This window comes from Leptomonas pyrrhocoris (genome assembly GCF_001293395.1).
Source record: "Leptomonas pyrrhocoris isolate H10 chromosome Unknown, whole genome shotgun sequence".
NCBI classification, from domain to species: Eukaryota; Euglenozoa; class Kinetoplastea; order Trypanosomatida; family Trypanosomatidae; genus Leptomonas; species Leptomonas pyrrhocoris.
In genome coordinates, this window is record NW_015438357.1 from 2,028,872 (window position 1) to 2,048,011 (window position 19,140).

The window sequence follows — 19,140 nt, forward strand, 5'->3', positions numbered from 1 at the left end:
CTTCGGCAAGTTACGTGCGATGTTTGGTGCTACTGGGAAGATTGGGAGAAGGAAAGAAATCTGCGAAGACATACAAAAGCCCCCTTTTTCAATCGTTTGCACTCGCTTGCAGTGGTGATATTCGGCCGCTGCTTTCACTCTTACCTCACTTCGACCTCGACCACACGTTGGTCGAAGAAACAACAACGAAAGAAAAGTACGAGGAAGGAGATAGTACCCACATTCTCAGAACCTGAAGGGTGTTCAACTAGCGTTGATGCAGTCCCGAGCGTAACGCAAGTGATTTTTGTTCTCTACGCCTCAGCAGATGTTTTTTTTTCTCCGTATTACCATTATTATTCTTTTTCGGCTGCTTCGTGCGGAAACGGGGAGCTCCTCGCATGAACGTCATACGTATTCGCCCGTCCTGCGCGCCTCTGCTTTCGATGATAAGGTGTTTCATTAAGAAGGACCATTTTCGTACTCTTCTTGTGTTTCCTCTGACTTCAATCTATCACCTTTTTGCACACTCTACCGTCTCTTTCTGGTATTATTATTCACAATGATAACGGCGAAGAGTTAAGAAGAGTACTGCGCACTAAACAGTACGTACCCCTTACTATTGGCGTGTTTGCGTGTGTGTGTGTTTATTGTTATTATTGTTGACTTGTGCACAGTAGATCCTCACGTCAACTTTGCACTACGCACTCAGCAGCCGTTTTTCTTTCGCGACAGGAAACAGCAGCATTTTCACGGCAGGGCGTTTCTGCTCGGGTTGGATTCGTGTCAACGAAGTCGAAAGCCGCGTACTCTCAACGACTGCTATTTTGCGTGGAGTACGTACGCATTCCTCGTGTTGTTGCCACCCCTACATGGGAGGCTGCTTCAAACGCTCCATAAATCCTACCTTCGATAAAGTGCGAACAGAGAAACTCTTTTTTTTCCTTTCTGTTTCTTTGAATTGAAGTGTGTACAACATCTCCATTCACTGCTTTTGTGATATTTTCAACTGACTTCATTGACCATAAGCGCACATTCTTTTTTTTCTTTCTTTTTTTTCCGGACTCAAAAACAAAGGGGAAAATAGCGTTCTTGAAAAGAGCAATTTAGAGGGGCCCACAACAAAAACAGGGTTATTCATACACACACTCACACACACACACACACACACACAGCGCTCTCACGTCACTGTTTGCACGTACTCGGCGAGTGTTGGTGCTGCTGAGCGTACAGCAGACTTGTATTCTTTCCCCCTCCCCTCCTCTTTAAGAGCTGACCAGAGACACGTTAGTGTATTCACTCCATTTTCCAGTATGACAAGCGCTTTCCCAGAGTGGCAAGGAGAGGAGATCGTGGAGGATGTACCCGAGTTTCTGGACGGCAAAAAACGCGAGCTGCCGGCTGCTATGGTGCGCCACCGCGGCCGTGTCCCACCGAAGAAAAGCGCACGGAACTCCGCGAGCCCGAAAGTCACCGTGGACATCCATACGTTCGAGTGCCAAGCCATCGACGACGACCTCGCCACGGAGAGCCTCGGTGGGCCGTCTCCGCTGAACCTCGAAATCGACCTTAGCAAGCCGGCGCACAAGGCACCGAACAACACCACCATCACTGCCGCCGTTAGTTCTGCGCGCGTGATGCGCGACGCCGCACCGGAGCGTGGTCCCGCGTTAAAGGCCGCGAGTAATGGAACAAACGACTGCAGCGACAGCAGTACCCAGGCGAGCAGCAGCAACAGCAGTAATCGACAGCGCCCACCGCCCACACGCACGCTTGGGCAGCTCCGCACTAACCCACGTCACGTCACTCTGCCCAGTGCGACAATGTCGAAGTCGATCAACGGCACACCGAATCGCCTCTCGCCTTCGATGAACGACGTGGACGAGCCGCCCCGTGCGTTGGCGGCCACGGTGGTACCGACGGAGGCTGCTGCCACTCTTCCCCCTCCACCATCGCCGACAACGGCGACCACCACCACCACCTCAGCAACCATCAAGCCCGCACAGACGCCTGTCACACACGCGTGGAGGCATGTCAACAACAAGAAGTCGTCCTCGCCGTCGCTGGACAGCGATTGCGAGAGCACCAGCGGCATCAACTCCCCAACGGACTCGAGCCCCTCGAAATCCGCGCTGCCGTTTTCAGCGCCGGCCGGACAGCACATCCCGACCTCTCTTCGCGACGTGGTCCCCGTTGCTGCTGCCACTTCAGCGCCAGGGCATCGTCAGAGCGTTCTCTCCCCTCGCAAGTCGTACTCCACCGAAGTCGCTGCACCACTCGCGGTGAAGCAGGACCTCCCTGCTTTAGCGACGGCACGGCAGCTCGACGCAGCACGACGGGTAGCACCAGTGAAGCCGTCGTTGTTGGCAGCCGCTGGCAGCGGGGCTGCTACTGCCACAGCACTTGCACCACAACCGGCCTCGCGCTCTCGCACGGTGTCGCAGGCAGAAGGCACAACCGCATCCGTACCCTCTACCGGCAGCAGCGCTACGAAGACACGGGTGAACGCTACGGCGTCGTCAGGCAGAGCCACCGCGGTGTCACGAGAACTCTCGAGGTGCTCCACCAGACCAAGACCCGTCAACGAACCAGCGAAGCAGATAGACTTGCCGACGCTACCGCTGATGTCCACAAACACGCACAAGAGCAACAACACCAACTATAGTGGCAAGGACAAGGTCAATAACGGCGCTGGTGATGGGCACGTGGGGGGCGAGGCCTCCCACAAGGACGTCGAGGTTCCGGTGAGTGAGCAGGAGCCGTCCACGGCGCGGCGGAGCACCCACACCGTCAACAGCAGTTTGATGTCGTCGACCGGCTACTCCGTCCTTCGTGGCGCCTTCGACTCGCACGCCACCTTCGACTTCGGTGCCACCTTGCCATCTGTCGCCGGTTTGAACGCGTCTCAAGGTCCAACAGTGAGCGGGGGCCGTGTGGCCTCTGCTCGGCCGCCCAATATGATGGTGGTGAACGACGCCACCGCCCTGCGTGCGAGGACCTCTTTCGTACGGGCCGGCAGCATCCATCGAAAGCCGCAGACGAACGGCACATCAGGACGTGACGGTCCGGTTCCGAGCACATCCGCTAACGTAGCCGGAAGGCGGTCGTCCACTCCAGCGTCAAGGGCTGCGAGGTGCGCGTCTCACGACAGGAGTCCGAGCGCCAAGACGCCGGAGGGGGCCGAGGACGACAGCGAAGTGCACGACAAACACCGCAAGCGTGCCCCGCAAACCAAGCGAGAGCTGCGCCGACGTAACACTGAATTTGAGAAGGTGTAGAAAGAAGAGGAAGCGCCTCGGAATCGTCAGTTTTTTTCTCGTTTTTCTTCCTTTTACGAGCTGCTGCGTGGCGGGTCTTCTTCGATGTGTGTGTTCATGTATGGAAGATAGCTTTGTCACCTGCAACCTACACGTTCTGGCTTTGATCTTTCTTCGTAATGGTGCAGGTGAATAATTCAACTTTTCTGATTCTCATTATTGATGGCTCCTTATATATGTGTGTGGGTTGTCTCTCTTCCACGTTCTCCTTTTTTCGTTCTTTTCCTCAAGGAACACATGCGATTTAACCGAAAAGGCGACCCTTTTTTCTTTTTCTTAGAGCCTTTGAAACTTTCTTTCCTTTACAAATCGCAATGGTATTTTTCATCTTCTATTCCCAACCATTATCCCCTTTCTTTCTTCCCTTTTAATTTTGTGTACGGAGAACCGCTGTTGTGTGTGTATTCCTCATCAGCGCTGTTGTTGTTTGTGTTTGTGTTTCCTCTCGCAAACGGCGCATCGCAATGTGCTCTTCTTTTGTTGCCGCCGTTGGCATTTTCTTGTTTCCTTTTTTCTTTTTTTTTCTTTCTCATCCTTCGACCCACTGCGGCCTTCTCTTCCTTTCTCCCCTGTGGGCGCGGCGCGGAAAAATTGACTCCCGTTTTGTTCCTCGTTTCACTTTCTCCTGCTTCTCTGTTTTCCTTTAACTTCAAAAAGAAGAAGCAGTTTTGCTTTTGGGTTTTTATTATTCTTATTCCTCTCACGTGTGTGTTTTCGTGGGCGTTTCCTGGTCTTCCCAACACATTTGCGCCTGCGAATTGGTGTGACCTCCCCAGGACATTGGAATACGCAGCAATGCTTCTTCTCTTAGCCCCCTTTTTTTTTTTGGAGGGTGTGTGGAGTGAATAAGTGGGACCTGGTCGTCCCTTGAGGGACACGGGGAGCCAGTGGTATGCGCAATTGGTTGTGCATGTGTGTTCAAATCCTGTGGTATAAAAGGGTTACAACGAGACAAGCGCGCAAAGAAACCAAAACACAGCGACAAAAATATATAATGATTGCAGTGTTTTGCAAAGCAACGGAGTAGTAACGTCTGCTCGTGTGAGTCCTCAACATTTTTATCTTCTTTTATATATATTTGTATATATCAAGCTATATACCGTTTTCCAGAGATATTACCCAAGTCGGGGTCTCGCTTTCTCTTTTTCTTCCCCTGTTCTTTTTTTTCGCATCCTGTAACTGGCTCAGAATCGATGCTCTGAGCACAGCAGCATTTTTTTTGAATTGTCTTTGACCACTAGTCGTTTATCCGTCGATGAAGTCGATTATTCTGTTGTCGTTTTCGCTGCGTATTTCCTCTCTTGTAGAACCGACTCGCTTTGTTTGCATGCCCAGTCGACCGATCCAATGGAACACGTTTCTTTTTTTTTCTCTGCTTTTCTTTCGTTTGCTGTGAAGTAGAGTGAGTTGGCGCCGTACTCTCTGCCCCTCTCTTAAAAAAAAAAATGCTCTCATTTTCTGTGTCGGCAAATGTGATTGTGCAAATGAGAAGACGGCTTTACTGCTTCTTTTTTTTTGGCTTTAGGTGCAACGGTTAGCATTCGTTGTCCGTTCCGCTGCTGCGTCTGGTTGGATTTCAACAACCGACGACAGGCAGCGCCCTGCTAATCAAACGCCTACCTGGTATGGTGAGTGAAGAAAGACTGTCAAAAGGACAAGTAAAGTGTTCGTCAACACCGCGATCTGCCTAAAAGCAGCGCTGCTGGTAGCGCGCTGTTTTTGCGGTCGGTTCTTTCTGTATTTTTATTTTTAAGATGTCATTAGAAATATAAAGAAAACCTTTTTCTTCCTTTTTTTTGGCAGCCATCAAAACTGTGTGCGTGAGTGGGGGTGCGCGATGCAGGCGAACCTTCGCTTTCATGCTTATATATATGTTTGCTTTTTGTGTGTTTTCAAACACCTGAACTTTTACCTGTGAAGTGCTTTCTGCTTTATGATACGTGCTTTTATTATTATTGCCTGTTTGTGTATTTATTTGCTTCGTTTGCTTCTTCATTAACGGGTTCGACTGCTTGAGAGCAAAAGATATGGCGTGTTCACCCGCCGTTGAGTGTGTGGGTGTGTGTCGGTGGCAAACGGGTATGCGTATCAAGTTGTCACAGAACGTTGTTTGTACTGTGCTATGGTTCTTTTTTCCCCTTCTTCCTTCTTCTTTCCTCTTTTCCACTTAATACTTTACGTGTAGGTGCATGCCCGCTTGCGTCTTTTTTTTTCCTTTTGAGGAAGTCATACTTCCTGTGTCTATGGATCGTCGTGCAAAAAGAAAAGGAGAAAAATAGGTCACTAACAATTGTGGCTTGTATCAGTGGTCAAGCGTAGACGGAGCGGGTGCGCGTGTTGAGCTGTTGACGTGACCGACAATCGATGTGCAGAGTAAACGAGAGAGAGGGAGAGGGAGGGAGAGACGTTGCACAGTGTTTCTAGCCTGCGTGGGGCAAGGGCACCTATTCCCTCCCCCTCCTCGCCTATAATCTGCCGGTGTATTGGACAAACGCGGACTAGCTCGCACGTACACTCACGGTGGTAAACCCATTTTCTTTTCTCTCATTTTCTGTTGTCTCTTTTGTCGCCCTGGTAGATTCACACACACACACACACACACACACACACGTACGGTAGTGGCAACGGAATAACAAATACTAAAAAGCACCCATATTATCAAGTTAAGTGTCGCTTTAGCTCCACTTAGCAGACAATAATCAAAGTCGCCACGTCTCCTTCGGTGTGTCTACGGCATACACGCCTGCAAATACGACCACGCTATTACTTTCTACACAAGTTACCCCTGATACAATACGCTGACTTTTTGCCTCCCTCTTGTGTTTGATTCTAGCGACCTTTTTTTTTTCTTCTCCCCACCCCGCGATGTCGTCTGCGAGCTGGTCACACTGTGGCCGAATCCTCCTCAACGCGTCCCGTGTGTACTACCTGCCCGATGAGCCCTCCCTCCCTCCGCTGCGCTGGATGGCGGAGAAGCAGCGGTTTGAGTACTTGAGCAGCGCGAACAGCGAGGATGTGGAGCTGCGCGCCTCTATCACCGAACTGGCGCAGGCGTGCTCCCAGCTGTACCACCTGCAGTCCGTCCAACAGCAGTCCATCGCGGCCTCGCTCAGCTGCTACCTGCCCTGCGAGGCTCTCTATGGCGTCCTCCCGCTCGGCTCCGTCAACTCCGCTCTGATCTACGTGACCGAGAAGGAGTACGTGTGCACCTTGTCCCTCGGCGGGGCGACGCACGAGGTCTACGCGGTACGGGGACTGCAGTGGCTCAATTTACCCGGTGTGACCTCTACAGCGCTGTCGCAGCGGGAGCGTCGACGGCGGGAGCGGCGCCCACGCGGCCGGCGCGGCGGCGGCGATGGCGGTGGTCGAAGTGCGGCAAGCGACGGCGCATCGGAAAGGGACGCCGCCGCTGACGCTGCGGATCCACGTGGAGGCGGCAAGGCGAAAGGGAACGAGAGTCGCGGCTCCAATGTCTCGGAGAGCGGCGCCGATGAGGAGGAAGGGGAGTCCTCTGCCACAGACACCGACGCGGAAGACGCGGAGGATGATGCGCCGGAGGAGGTCGGTCGCCTTCCCAGCAAAACCGTGAACGACTACCTCGCCGTTCTGCACCGTTTTTGTGAGTCCGTGAACACGCAGGATGGCGGGCAGCACGCCGAAACGCGACGCGCTGCGAATGCGAAAGGAGAAGCCGCGACGGCGTCCGAGCTGCCGGGGATCATCGGACCCGCGGAGAAATTCTCATATCTGTACTACTCCTCCACGCTGGATCTCAGCGCGGATCCGGTGCACTTGCTAGGACTCATCACCCACACTCTCCATCCGAGTCTTGCTCTCAGCCCCGCCGGGAAGGGTGAGGTTGACGACAACTCGCTCTCCTCCACCGCCAACCACGAAAACGGCGGCAGTGACATGTACTCCAACCTGGTCGACACGACGAAAGTGTTGTGGCACGGCTTCAACGCCACGGGTAACCACCACGCCTGGGAAGATCTCCGCGCGGCCGCGACGGCACGCCAGCTCTACCAGTGGAATGGACCTCTCCTATCCGACGGCTTGGCTCTCCCCTCCATGGCCGCCCTCCGAGGCGAGTTCTACGCCGGCTACCGTGGCGGCAACACAGACGTGTCGGAAGGGGCAGCGGAGGAGGCAGCCGCGTTGCCGTGGCGGGGCGTCTGCGCGGAGGAGGTGCAACGAGACGCACGGTCGGGGCATCATAACCACGTGGACCACCACGTCAACTTCAACACGACGGCCGCCACAGCTGCCCCTACGCAGTCGCCCTCCTCCGTGCCGCTGTACCTGCCCTCCTTTATCCGCGGCCTCGTCGCGCAGGCCGACGCGTCGCCGACGTTGGCCATGACCCTTCTCAACTGCACGTGCTGCCGTTGGGCGGGCACGCGGTACAACCGGCGCGGCCTCGAGCCCGGGCACAGCGGCGTGGTGGCGAACATGTCCATGACGTCCCTCTGGGTGACCCCCCGTTCACGTGAAGCAGCTGTTCCTGCGGAAGAAGAAAAAGACAGCGAGGCGTCTGGACCTGCCGCACCCTTTGCGGTGTACACGGTGATGCGCGGCTCCGTTCCACGTCGGTGGGAGCAGCCAGCCAACCTTTCACTGAAGCCCACCATTAAAATATCGCCCGTCGGGAACGCAGCGGAGGAGTTCGGCCGGCACATTCGTCTACTAAAGCAGTGCTTGCCGTGGATGCACACCCTTTTCTGTCTTGACACAATGTCGACGTCGGCGCTGGAGGAGCCGCTCGCAGAGGGGTTTGCCGCGGCGGTGCGGCGCTATGTCGAAGGCACGCCGAAAGTCACCTCCCCTGCCGCCAGTCTCATGATGGACGACAAGGACGCGACGCACCTTGTGGCGGCTGCGGCTGCGGAGGAGAACGGTGGCGGCGTAGCGGTCTCAGCAAACACGCCTGATAGCGATCCGTCAGTCAAGTTGGTGAAGTTCAACGTGAAACGAGAACTGCAAACGCACGATTATGATGAGATGGTGCGGCGCTGCGTGGCGGAGCTGGATGGCGCAGCTGACGCCGACACATGGCTGGATTTCACGAAAGGCACCGCACGGGCGTTTTCGGACGACGAGGACGACGCGGAGGAGGATGGCGGCAGCGCATGGCCGAGCGACGTCCCGACTGTTGCACCACGGCTCCGATTCGACCACTTGCAATCGCGACTTGTGCGTGTGAATTGTCTGGACTGTCTCGATCGCACGAACCTGGTGCAGAGCATCCTGCTCGCGGCGGTGCTCCCGCGCATGATGGCATACGTGAATGGCGGCGCTTTGAAGTTAAACGGCACGGTGTCCGACAGCGGCAAGACGGGTGACGGGGTGGATTTGTGTCTTCACCATCCCGCCTACGCCGCGGCCTCGCACCGTCTGCGGATGCTAATGGCGGCACAAGGGACCGCCATCTCGCAGCTCTACGCCGGCACCGAGCCGCACTTTGTCCCCTACATGCTGGACGGACATCATCACTGGGCGCATAAAGCCGTCGAGGGGGTTCTGGCGCAGCGTCGGTGGTATCAGCAGAACTTCTTCGACGGTGTCAAGCAGGACGGCATCTCTCTTGTAACGCGGCAGCACGACCCGCAGGTGTTTAACGCCGACATCGAGAGCCCGTTTTCGCGCGACCTCAGTGGGATGAACCGGCAGGTGATGTATGGACTGCTTCTGGGGATTCTCCCCTTCATTTACAGCGTGATGATGTGCTTCTCCGAGCACCACTACGCCTCATCGGTGTTTCAGCTGCATTTTGCGATCTGCCTCTGTTGGGCGTTGTATATTTCGATTCTGTACAGCAAACTGATGCGTTATCGTGTGACGTACACCAATCGACCGTTGCTGCTGTACACGCGGCAGGTGGAGTGGTGTTAAGGGGTGGGCTTTTCTTGCTTGTTCTTCCGCTTTCATTCGTTCGGTGGTGTTTCCTATTTAGTACACGCCGCTACAGATCACCTATTAAAAGGATTTAACAACGCGGATAAAAAGAAGAGAGAGAAAGGGTTAGCGATGACTTCTCGACCGGCGCAACGGAAGTGTTGTACTCCGCATCGCCTTCGTGGCTCCGGTTTGGGATGAGCCCCATCGTAGACGAAGGCGCCAACATTAAGTCGCCATCACTTCTGCACTTCGGAAACAACAACCAGCGCTTCTGGAGAGGCCTATTTGATACGATGCAACGGCATGTGACGAAGTAAAAAGGAGAAGGAAACGTAACTCATCGTCTTGGAGGGCGACCCGGAATGATTTGCTGTCCTCCACTTTCTCTTCTTTTCTTCTCGCCTTTTTTTCTTCTCCCTTTCTTTCTCTCATCCTTTGTCGACACCGCAGGGAAAGTAAAATTTGCAGGTTTGTTGTAAAAGTATCTGCCCTTCCCGCTGCCACCTAGCAGTGTTTTTTCTTCTTCTTTTCTCAAATACCCTTTTCCCTCCTAATTCAGTTCTAAAGCTGGCACTTCTGCCTAAGTATATACTTACAGGTTGTTTTTTTTTTTGCTGATATATATATTCATTGTTTTCTCCCTTTCTTATCTACAATTCGACGTGTTGCGCGCTTCTCCCCTTCCGGCAGTTTGAGAAAAGCGAAGTTCAACACTATTTTCCCAAGAGAGGTTGTGCCAATCCGACGCCGTTAACGACTCGTCGTGGAAAGCTCTCTTTTTTACTTTCCTTGGCAGACAGCCTCTTGCGTTCAACCGTCTTCTAAAGCAGACAAGCTAACAAACAGAACACGCATGCCGAGATCTTTTGCGCGGCCCGGTGCGCTGCTCAGCGCCTTCCCCGTGACTCGCTTCAGCACACTGGACCACACCGCCCAGCGGCGAACCCATGATGTTCTACGGCAGTCTGTCGAGCGCTTGTGGAGCCCGTTTACCGTGGGACGACGCGGGGCTGACCTGAAGGTCTACCGCTTTCACGAGAACCTCGCGGAGCTCTGCGCACCCGGCAACACCTTCACCTGCCAGGTGAATGGGGCACCGGGCGGGAAACGCGTGCTGGAGGACTTCTTCGCCACGCTTCTCAGCGGCTTCGACATTGTGCAGGTCAACGTGGAGAACGCACGAAGCAACTCGCTGGCCGAGGCGCGCGACATGCGCAACCACCGCGGCTTCTACGTCTTGGCGCACACCCGTCCGTTTCTTGGCTGGACGCCAACGCCGACTTCTCTGCGTCTGCCGGCGTCGTGCGCGCCTGTGTCGGCGAACGACGCTGCAATGGCGGCGCAGGCGGGCAGTTGCGGTGAGGCGGCGTACGGAGGAGAGGGTGAGGCGGCCGCGGAACACTTCTGTCCGACTCCTGTGCAAATGGAGACGGCAACGGTCGAGCTTGCCTCTGCGGATGGGTCGCCGTCGCTGACCAGCTCGACCACCTTAGTGGTGCCTTTCACCACCTACGTGGAGGGCGTGATGGGCAGCGGACGTCTGTCTCACCTCGTGCTGCGCTCCCCGGTGATGGAGCTGCTCAGCAGCTGTGAGGAGTGCCCGACACCGGTGCGACAGTGTTTGCAGAGCAAGGAGGCGCTGAAGATGTTCGCGACGCTGCGTCGTGCGGGTGTCAAGCCGGAGATTATTACTTCAAAGACGCTGCTGAGTGCGTCGAAGCAAAATGAGGTGTGGACGGCGGCGCTTGGTATCCTATAAGTCATCAACAGCAAAAGACGTGGATCCATACGGAAACTTTTTTTCCCTGTTTGCTGCGACTTGTTCTTGGAGGGTCTCTCTCTGCTCATACCAAGTAAAGCAAGCACACCAGCAGAAAATCCCACCTCCCAAAACTGTGTGTTTTCTGTTTCTCTGCCGTCGCATTGCTGTGGTATATATATATATATATAGCTCGTCACCATTTGATAGTCTGGAGTGAGTTGTTGTTCATTCTTTTCCCTCCTCTCCTTCCTTTTTTTTTCTTTTCCCTCTGGTGCTGCCTACGTAGCATTGGTCGTGAATCGCCTGTTTTGTTTTTGTTCGACTCTGCTGTTCTCAAGTGTGTCCGAAGAGGGAGAAGACAGAAAAGCCACTCGTACACCGCGACCCGCTTGCTCTACGCACTTTTCTGTGTGCAGCGCTTTTATTGGCATTGCGCCACCTACCTTTATATCCTACAAGCATCACACGAGCACAAAACACGCCGTATCTCTATTTGTTTTCCTTCAGCATTAACAAAAAAAAAACACCCTGCTTCAATTCGTCTATCATCTTCCGTCTTCTTTCTTATTATTCACCGACGTTTTTATTCTGCTTCGTTTCGTTGCTCCTTTTATTCCCAGACGTTCCCATTCACTGTTTTTGAGAATTCGAATGCGTGGCCATGAGCCTCGTTGCTATCATCGTATGGTGAGCACATCAATTCTGCTCTATGAACTCAACACGAAAGCTGGCTTTTCATTATTATTATTTGTAGATTCTAAACGGGAATATATAAGTATAAACGTGTGTGTGGGGGCTGAGTGCCGCGTTCAACTACTTCTCCTTCTTCTTGTTGTTGTTGTTGTGATACTATCACCACTATTATTACTGACCTTATTTCAGGCTTCATTACAAACGCTTACAAAAATGGTGGTGAGAATCGTGCTGCCTCCATCGAGTTTGAAGAGCCAAATTCTCCTTTTTCTTGTTTTTCCTGTTCGTGGTGCAGATAACCACCCGACGTAGATCAGTCCAAAACAGAAAAAAGCATCGACCTTGCATGTACCTTTGGAGCTGCTCGTCTGGTGTCTTTTCTATACCTTTACCGTTTTTATGTATTTTCCCTTTTCTCCCCCTTTTCGACACCAGCATAACCCGTTTTCAGCTGCTTCATCTGCTGCCTTTTTTCCTCCTTTCGTTTTCTCATTTTGCCGCTTCGTTGCGCGCAGCTCGCCTTGCGTGCAACCTTCTATACGCTGCGTGAACTGCGGAGGGCTTTGATGCAACGAGCGCGTGTGTTTCACGGAAGTGAGCTGTGCACATGGGCTACGCAGCATTACCCGACGGAGCGAGAGAGAATTGATTGATAAACGGAGGGTGGAGAGATCATAATTCGAGCAAATGAGTAGCGTGCCATCACAGTGTATGCCAAGAACATTTTTTGGTGTGTGTATTTCTCATAGTGCTGCTTTTTGAAACCCCTATGTCTTATTCTGCGTCTCGCACGCATTGTTCATTACCATTATTTTGCTTCGGCTACGTTGACTGAAACGGTTTTCGTGCTGATCATCACCGAGCACGCTGCGGGAAAGTGGCGTCTCTGCGTTGCCGTAGCGCTCGCAATAGAGCAAGCAAAACAACCCCGTTCACGAGGTTCATGCACTCTGAAGAAATCCGACAGAAGGCAGAACACCGCGTGCTGGCTCTCCATTGCTACGTTTTTTTCTTCTTTTTGAGATTACAGTTTTAAAGGATTTTGTTCACTACTATTATCTCCAGGGAAAAGAATCCTGGTTTCTCTTCCAACGATGACTCCACCACGCAGACCTATCATACAAGTCCAAAATGCGGAGATGGAGCAAACACGAAGAAGGAAAGAGAAAGGAGCGCCGTGTTCTCATGCGGTTCTCGAATTTGAATCGCGAAAGATCCGGGGAAAAAGGGACGGTTACCGGATGACTACCTCTTTTGTTTTTACCTTCGTTTTTTTTTTAAATTCTCTTCTTTTCGGCTGCTCTCTCTCTTCCTTGTGCCATGTCCGAAGAAGCGACACACGTGAGTGGAAAGAATAATTGAAACTACTCTCACCGTCCGCGTGTTCCACTCTTTCACGACGCTATTACTGTTGTACCACTCAATATTATATGTTTTGCCCTTTTTTAAATCTGTTCTGGCCATTTGGATGCGTATGAAGTCACATTTGTGCGAAGTGCCGCCGCTCGTGTTTGTGTCGGACGAAGACAGACGCCGACGAGTTCCAGAAATGCACACGTTGATTTATTCATCTACTCGCTACTTTCAATCGCTTCACGTTACTCGGGCCTGCACATATACATATATATGAAATTGGTAAAAGCAGACAATAGAAACCCATTTCCGGTGGGTGCACATTTTTGGTGGGACCTTGCTAAAGACAGGCCCAACTTGCCGCCTCCGTGTGTTTATTCAAGACCCTTCAGAGTTTGAGCGGAGGCACTTACAAGCTTGGAATCCACTTCTCTCTTGCTCCTGCTTTGAAAAGGTCATAATATGCAAAAGTGGAAGAGAACGTACACAAGTTGCTTGCTGGAAGTCAAATGACGCATGCATTCCATTTTCTCTCTTTTTTTTCTCCTCATGGTTTGCTTACCGATCCCTTTTGCCATGTTTCTCCCCACACACCATGCACGGGAGTGAATCCGGCTCTTTGGTCGAGCGAAGCACATCCTTTTCTATCCTAGCGTCATTACCGTCTTGCGGCACCTTGAGTGTGCTCTGAAAAAGCGCCTCCTTTTTCTTTCCTCCTAAGCAGCCGTGTTAGTACTTGTTAGTTTGTGTTGAATCACACGCAGAGAATATCTCCTGGTATCGTTCTCATTCAGATCGATTTAGGCTTTGTTGTTGGTTTGGTGCGCTGCCTGTCCTGCAAATTGAGATACGTACTTATTAGCTTCAGCTAACGATGTCTGCCGCGATGAAAGGCGCTGCCGCCGACGAGGTGGCAAAGTTTGCCGCCTTGCAAAATCACTGGTGGGACCCGACCGGGCCGCTGCGCTCCCTGCACCTCTTCAACCCCATCCGCGTGCGCTACGTAAACGACATCGTCCGGTCCTACGGCAAGGTGGCCTCGAGCGCTCCTGCCGAAGCCTCCGTAGGCTTCCTGAGCAGCCCTGGTCTTACACCCGCGCATGAGGTGCTCGACGTCGGCTGCGGTGGCGGTATCCTTTCGGAGAGTCTCGCCCGCCTCGGCGCCACCGTGACCGGCATCGACGCCTGCGCAGAGTCGATTGCAGTAGCCGAGAAGCGGCGTCAGCAGCTCGCGAACTACGCGTCGCCGACGGCGCTCGCCAACTGGTCGCAGCGGCTGTCCTACCGCCACGCGTCCCTCTTCGACGTGGTCGAGGAGGAGAAGAAGCAGTTTGATGTGGTGGTGGCGAGCGAAGTGATCGAGCACGTGAGTGACGCGCGGGCCTTCTTGCAGGCTCTGTGCGAGGCCACGAAGCCCGGTGGTCTGCTGTTTCTCTCCACGATGGACAAGTCGCTCAAGACGGCGATCACACACATCGGGTTTGCGGAGAGGCTGACTGGAATTGTTGAGCCGGGCACGCACGACTGGCGCAAGTTTGTTCCGCCGAGCGACATGACGAAGTTTGCGCAGCGCTTTGACGTGCGCAACGTGAGTTTGGACTACATCATCACTTATCCTGATCTCTTCCAGTCTGTCATCACGCGTGACTTTCAGATCAACTTCTGCTTGTCGAAGAACTTCAACACAGGTCATTACTTCTGGGCGGGCCTGAAGACTCCCCAAAGTACGAAGCCGGCGGTGAAAGCAGAGATTCTGAAGTAAGCTGCCTCACAGCATTGTTGTATGGTGCGTTGCACGCGCGCGCTGTTTTGTACTGTTTTCGCTTGTTTCCATTTTTTCCTCTGTCTCTCTCACTCGTTCCTCTGAAGGACGCCTTTTTAAAGAACGGACTCGTCGTTTTGCTGTTGGTGTTTAACATTTTTGCCGTGAAGGTTGCCGAGCCAAATCCGCAAATCGCGTCTAACCCATTTTCGTTGTGCGCAACGTGGAGAACTATCACTCCTAGAAAAGACGTTACTGAACTCGACCTCAAAACCGAAAAAGAAGACCAAAAAAAAATGCAGCGGTCGCCTTGTGGAACCGCGTTTCTCAATCGACAAAGAAAAGAGAAAAGGAAATCCACAAAATGATTAATAATACTAATCATCGTCAACTTTGGATCTCTCAACTATTTTTTTTTACTGTTTCACGTTTAGCAAGTCTGATTCCCTCAAAAAGAAACTCACAGAACTGCCATCTAAACGAAGCAGAGTCACTGCAGATTTAGTCAGGCATTTCGGAGGTCCTTCACGGTTTTTTTTCCATGTGTTTTCCCTCAGGCAACGCAGGTTTTTTATTATATTCTTTGTGGGGGAGCCGAGGGAGGTACGCTGACAGGGTTGAGTGTATCTCTTCTTTTTGATGGCTTTGTGATGTGTGCGTGTGCTTCTCTTTCTCTCTCTCCTGGAATCGAGTGGATGGATACCGAAGTACTTGCCCAACTGCCTGCTTTCGAAGTGTATTTGTTTCTCTTCCTTTGTTGGACTGTAAACTCTTCTTTTCTTCTACCCCGTTTCTCTTTCTTCTGCCGTTTCGTACCTACAACCGTGAAAGAGCATCTCTTTTTTCTAAGGCTTCCACTCAGCGTAAAACAAATACCTGTGCTGACAACAGTCCATCACAAGTGTTCACGGTAATAAACAGCTTTTAGGATATCTCTTCTTCTTTTTTCTGCTTGTGTGTTTGACGCGTATTTGTTCAGTTAACTCAAGCATTCACTATAAACCGAGTTGGCGTGTGTTTTATTAGTATTACTTTATCGGAAAGGGCTGGGAGCCGCACAGCGAAGTGGCGTGTTGCACCGAGCCTGATTGCGCAGTTGTGGATTCTCTCCCTCCCCCCCCATCGCTGTTGTTTTTGGCGGAGGTTGCTTCCTCTTTTTTGGTATTTAGAAGCGTCTTCGCTTTTTCCTTCCTTTTTATTTCAAAAACAACCGTCGCTGCTCTCTGTCATCGTCACCATGTCGGGCACCTCCACGCCACGCACATCGCCGCCCCCGGCAGCGCCGCTGCAGCAGGAGGCAGAGAACGACAGTCCCGCTGCCAACACCACGTCCCTGTCAAGTACCACCACCGCCGCCGCTGCCGCGCACGGCACCATCCGCTTCGAGGACCTCGGCGAGCCGGTGCAGCGTCTCCTGCGCTCTATCAAAGGCGACGTGAGCGACGAAGACATGGCGCTGCTCGAGTACGTCGCGGTGAAGGACATGGCGAAGATCTACAGCGAGATGGCCACCGACCGCCACGCCGAGGAGATTTGGGACGAGCTGCGGGCCGCCCTGCAGGCCCGCAAGGAGAAAATGGCGAGGCGCGAGGTCGAACTCGCGGCGAAGCAGCGGGCGCTCGAGGAGGAGCAGGCCGCCGAGGCAGCGCGGCTGCAACAGCAGCTGGAGGAGGAGGAGCAGGAGCGCATCGCCGCCGAGGACGCCCGAGTGCGACGTCGGGAGGAGCGGCGCCGCCGCAAGGCCGAGAAGGCAGCCGCCGCAGCAGCGGAGGAAGAGGCAGCAGAGGCAGCAGCCGCGGCAGCGGCCGAGGAAGCCGCGGAGGAGGCGGCGGCCGCGGCGGCGGAGGCGGAGCGGCTGAAGCGTGCGGAGAAGAAGCGAAAGCGACGCGAGGCCCGGGCCCGGGAGCTGCAGGAGGAGCAGGACGCACTCGCGGCGGAGCGTGCCAAGCACGAGGCGAAGAAGCAGCAAAAGTCACTGAATCAGAAAAAGGATTGGAGCGAGTACGTGCAGAATCACCCGCTCGAGTACCCGCAGGAGACGGAAGGGGGGTCCCAGATGCCGGCGGTGATCGCTCAGAAGGAGCTGCAGCACACCCTCAACGCCCCTCCCGTAGCGTCTGAGAAGTTGCTCCATCGCACCTATACCCCCATGTGCCCGAGTTGCGGTAGCCGCTTTGACCACCCGCCGCTGGAGTGGAACTGTCCGGTGTGCTTCAAGCGCTACAACAAAGTGGTGAAGGTCTGGCAGCCGGACGACGACACGACGACGTGCATGATGTGCAAGGAGCCGATCGGGTGGTGGTCGCGCCATCACTGCCGCAACTGCGGCCGGCTGGTGTGCGCCAACTGCTCCGAGAAGCGGGCGATCATTCAAGACCTCGGCTACGACGCGCCTGTGCGTGTCTGTTTTGACTGTGCCCGACTGCGTCTGAAGTAGTGGTGCGATCGGTAATTGTTTTCTCTGCTTTTCCCGCACGCAACGGTAGCGAATGGCACTGTTGTGCGCCGGTTTCACCTTTCAATGTATTGTCCTCTGTCATGTTCGTCCTTTTATTTCTCACGCGTATTTTCTTTGCTGTAATTGCCGTGTTGATTGTCCAACTTGTCTGTTCTTTTTTTTTTGTCTGTGCGGTTTCTATTCTGTGCTTCACTGTGATGGCACCTTTCACTCTTTCCGCAGTTGCCGTTATCCTTCATCTTCATGATTCACCGACAACATCTGTAATGTTTACAAACCTCTTTATTTTTAATGGCATTATTTCAGCTGGAGGAAAACAGCATTGTAACAAATGCACGGAACAGTTTGCATGCGTGATGTTGCGGACGATAAAGATGCCAAGAGAAAGGTTCTTTTTGTGTTTTTTTTTCTGGATTTCCTGACGGAATGCGTGGTTTGACGTTGACGGGACAGTATTAAGCGACGGGTCTGGTGTGTGGCGTGGTGTGGAGTTGTTGTCTTCGCCGCTGAAAACCGCAATGTGACGTGTTTTCCCTCTGGCCGGCGCGAGTACGCTTTGTCGTTCATGCAGAAAAGGTGCTACGTTTCCTGCTTCTTCCGACATGCTTCTCACCTTTCATCTAACCTTTCCTTTTTATGTTATTTGCTTTCACTCTTCTTGTTCTCGACATATCGCCGCTGTTGCCAATCTCTAGTCGCACTATTCGCCGTCTTCCGTTGGTGCGTGCATCCATCGCAGCTTGAGGTGTTCTGTTTTTTTCCGGTTCGTTCCGCATCTCAACGATCTCACATCAAATCTGGGTCTCTCTCTCTCTGAGTCGCAGCAAAGTACCGGTTATTCTCATCGCGTCTTCCCTCCCCTTCACCGTAGCCATGGATCAGTTCGCCGTCGCGGTCAGCTCAGCGGTCAACCGCATTGAGGAGCTGCGCCTCCCTGTGGTGCCGTACAACACGTACATCAAGGCTGTCTGTGTCGGCATCCCGATCGCCGTCCTCGCCCACGACCTCGCCGACTACTGGATGCCCAAGAAGGTCCACGTCCCGCTTCTGTCGTGGTTTGTGCGTCGCTGGCGCAAGGACCCGGAGACGAAGTCGACGCATCTGCGCGTAATTCGTAACCTCTTCCTCTTCGCCTTCTTTGTTGTCCTCCGCATGGACAGCGCCGCCAACGAAGAGTCGCAGCCGTCCGACTACGTCTCGCAGCGCCTGACGAGTGCGGCGGGGCAGCGCGCGATGAATCAGGAGATTTACAAGTCCCGCCGCAACGCCTTCAACGCAGCGACGATGGTGATTGGCGAGGAGGAGATGAACGTGGAGGGGGTGCAGCAGCAGCGCGACGCCGTTCTGCGCCGGCGCCACCTGCACGACCCCAACGTCCAATGAAGTAGCCGGTGAACGAAAGAAGGAAGATTTGACAGAGAAGATGAAAGAAGAACCCTCCCTCCTCCCAATACAGTGTTAGGCGTCTTTGCGGTAAAGAAAGTGCATTTCCTTTTCACAGTATTGACGGCCGTGCTGCGTGGCGTTGCCCTGTTGGATGTTGTTCTGAGGGTTACACGAAGCTTTGTTGTGTTCCAGTGTTGACTTCTCTTCTCCCAGTAGCGAGATTTTGCGGCTCTTTTAAAAGGAGGTATTGTGATTGTTCGTTTCGCGCTACGCCAGCCCTGCGCGTCAACGGAGGTTGGAGCTTTTTTGATCTCGCCTTCTCTCTTCGTCTGTCTGCAGCCATATATGGCTGCCGTTTGTAGAGCTATCGGCGTTGTTTGTGTTGTTTGTTGCTCGTTGACGTTTCTTTTTATACTTTAAATTTACTACTAATAAGAAGTATCTCGACTCAGGTTGTGAACGGAGTCGAGTTGCCACTCTCTCTTTTGTTGTTGTTATTGATTTCCGTTGTCTCGTTACAGTCCAAATTAGG

At 53.2% G+C, this 19,140-nt stretch overlaps 6 protein-coding genes across 6 annotated transcripts; all 6 read left to right on the forward strand.

The window, feature by feature from the left end:
- Positions 1-554: 554 nt before the first annotated feature.
- On the forward strand, positions 555-3,257 carry ABB37_00660 (hypothetical protein; the record flags this gene model as incomplete). The annotated part of the gene is made up of 1 exon (XM_015796945.1): positions 555-3,257. The coding sequence occupies exon 1, from the start codon at positions 1,293-1,295 to the stop codon at positions 3,255-3,257; it is 1,965 nt and encodes a 654-aa protein (XP_015664953.1). The 5' UTR covers positions 555-1,292.
- A 2,615-nt stretch (positions 3,258-5,872) lies between these two features.
- ABB37_00661 (putative mitochondrial synaptojanin (N-terminal domain)) lies at positions 5,873-9,188 on the forward strand (the record flags this gene model as incomplete). Its single annotated transcript, XM_015796946.1, has 1 exon — positions 5,873-9,188. Exon 1 carries the CDS (start codon positions 6,162-6,164, stop codon positions 9,186-9,188), a length of 3,027 nt encoding a protein of 1,008 aa, XP_015664954.1. The 5' UTR covers positions 5,873-6,161.
- A 454-nt stretch (positions 9,189-9,642) lies between these two features.
- Positions 9,643-10,953, forward strand: ABB37_00662 (hypothetical protein; the record flags this gene model as incomplete). Its single annotated transcript, XM_015796947.1, has 1 exon — positions 9,643-10,953. Exon 1 carries the CDS (start codon positions 10,048-10,050, stop codon positions 10,951-10,953), a length of 906 nt encoding a protein of 301 aa, XP_015664955.1. The 5' UTR covers positions 9,643-10,047.
- A 2,680-nt stretch (positions 10,954-13,633) lies between these two features.
- On the forward strand, positions 13,634-14,764 carry ABB37_00663 (putative mitochondrial 3-demethylubiquinone-9 3-methyltransferase; the record flags this gene model as incomplete). Its single annotated transcript, XM_015796948.1, has 1 exon — positions 13,634-14,764. The coding sequence occupies exon 1, from the start codon at positions 13,877-13,879 to the stop codon at positions 14,762-14,764; it is 888 nt and encodes a 295-aa protein (XP_015664956.1). The 5' UTR covers positions 13,634-13,876.
- An 829-nt stretch (positions 14,765-15,593) lies between these two features.
- On the forward strand, positions 15,594-17,201 carry ABB37_00664 (hypothetical protein; the record flags this gene model as incomplete). The annotated part of the gene is made up of 1 exon (XM_015796949.1): positions 15,594-17,201. Exon 1 carries the CDS (start codon positions 16,002-16,004, stop codon positions 17,199-17,201), a length of 1,200 nt encoding a protein of 399 aa, XP_015664957.1. The 5' UTR covers positions 15,594-16,001.
- A 714-nt stretch (positions 17,202-17,915) lies between these two features.
- ABB37_00665 (putative mitochondrial hypothetical protein) lies at positions 17,916-18,605 on the forward strand (the record flags this gene model as incomplete). The annotated part of the gene is made up of 1 exon (XM_015796950.1): positions 17,916-18,605. Exon 1 carries the CDS (start codon positions 18,096-18,098, stop codon positions 18,603-18,605), a length of 510 nt encoding a protein of 169 aa, XP_015664958.1. The 5' UTR covers positions 17,916-18,095.
- Between the last annotated feature and the right edge of the window lie 535 nt (positions 18,606-19,140).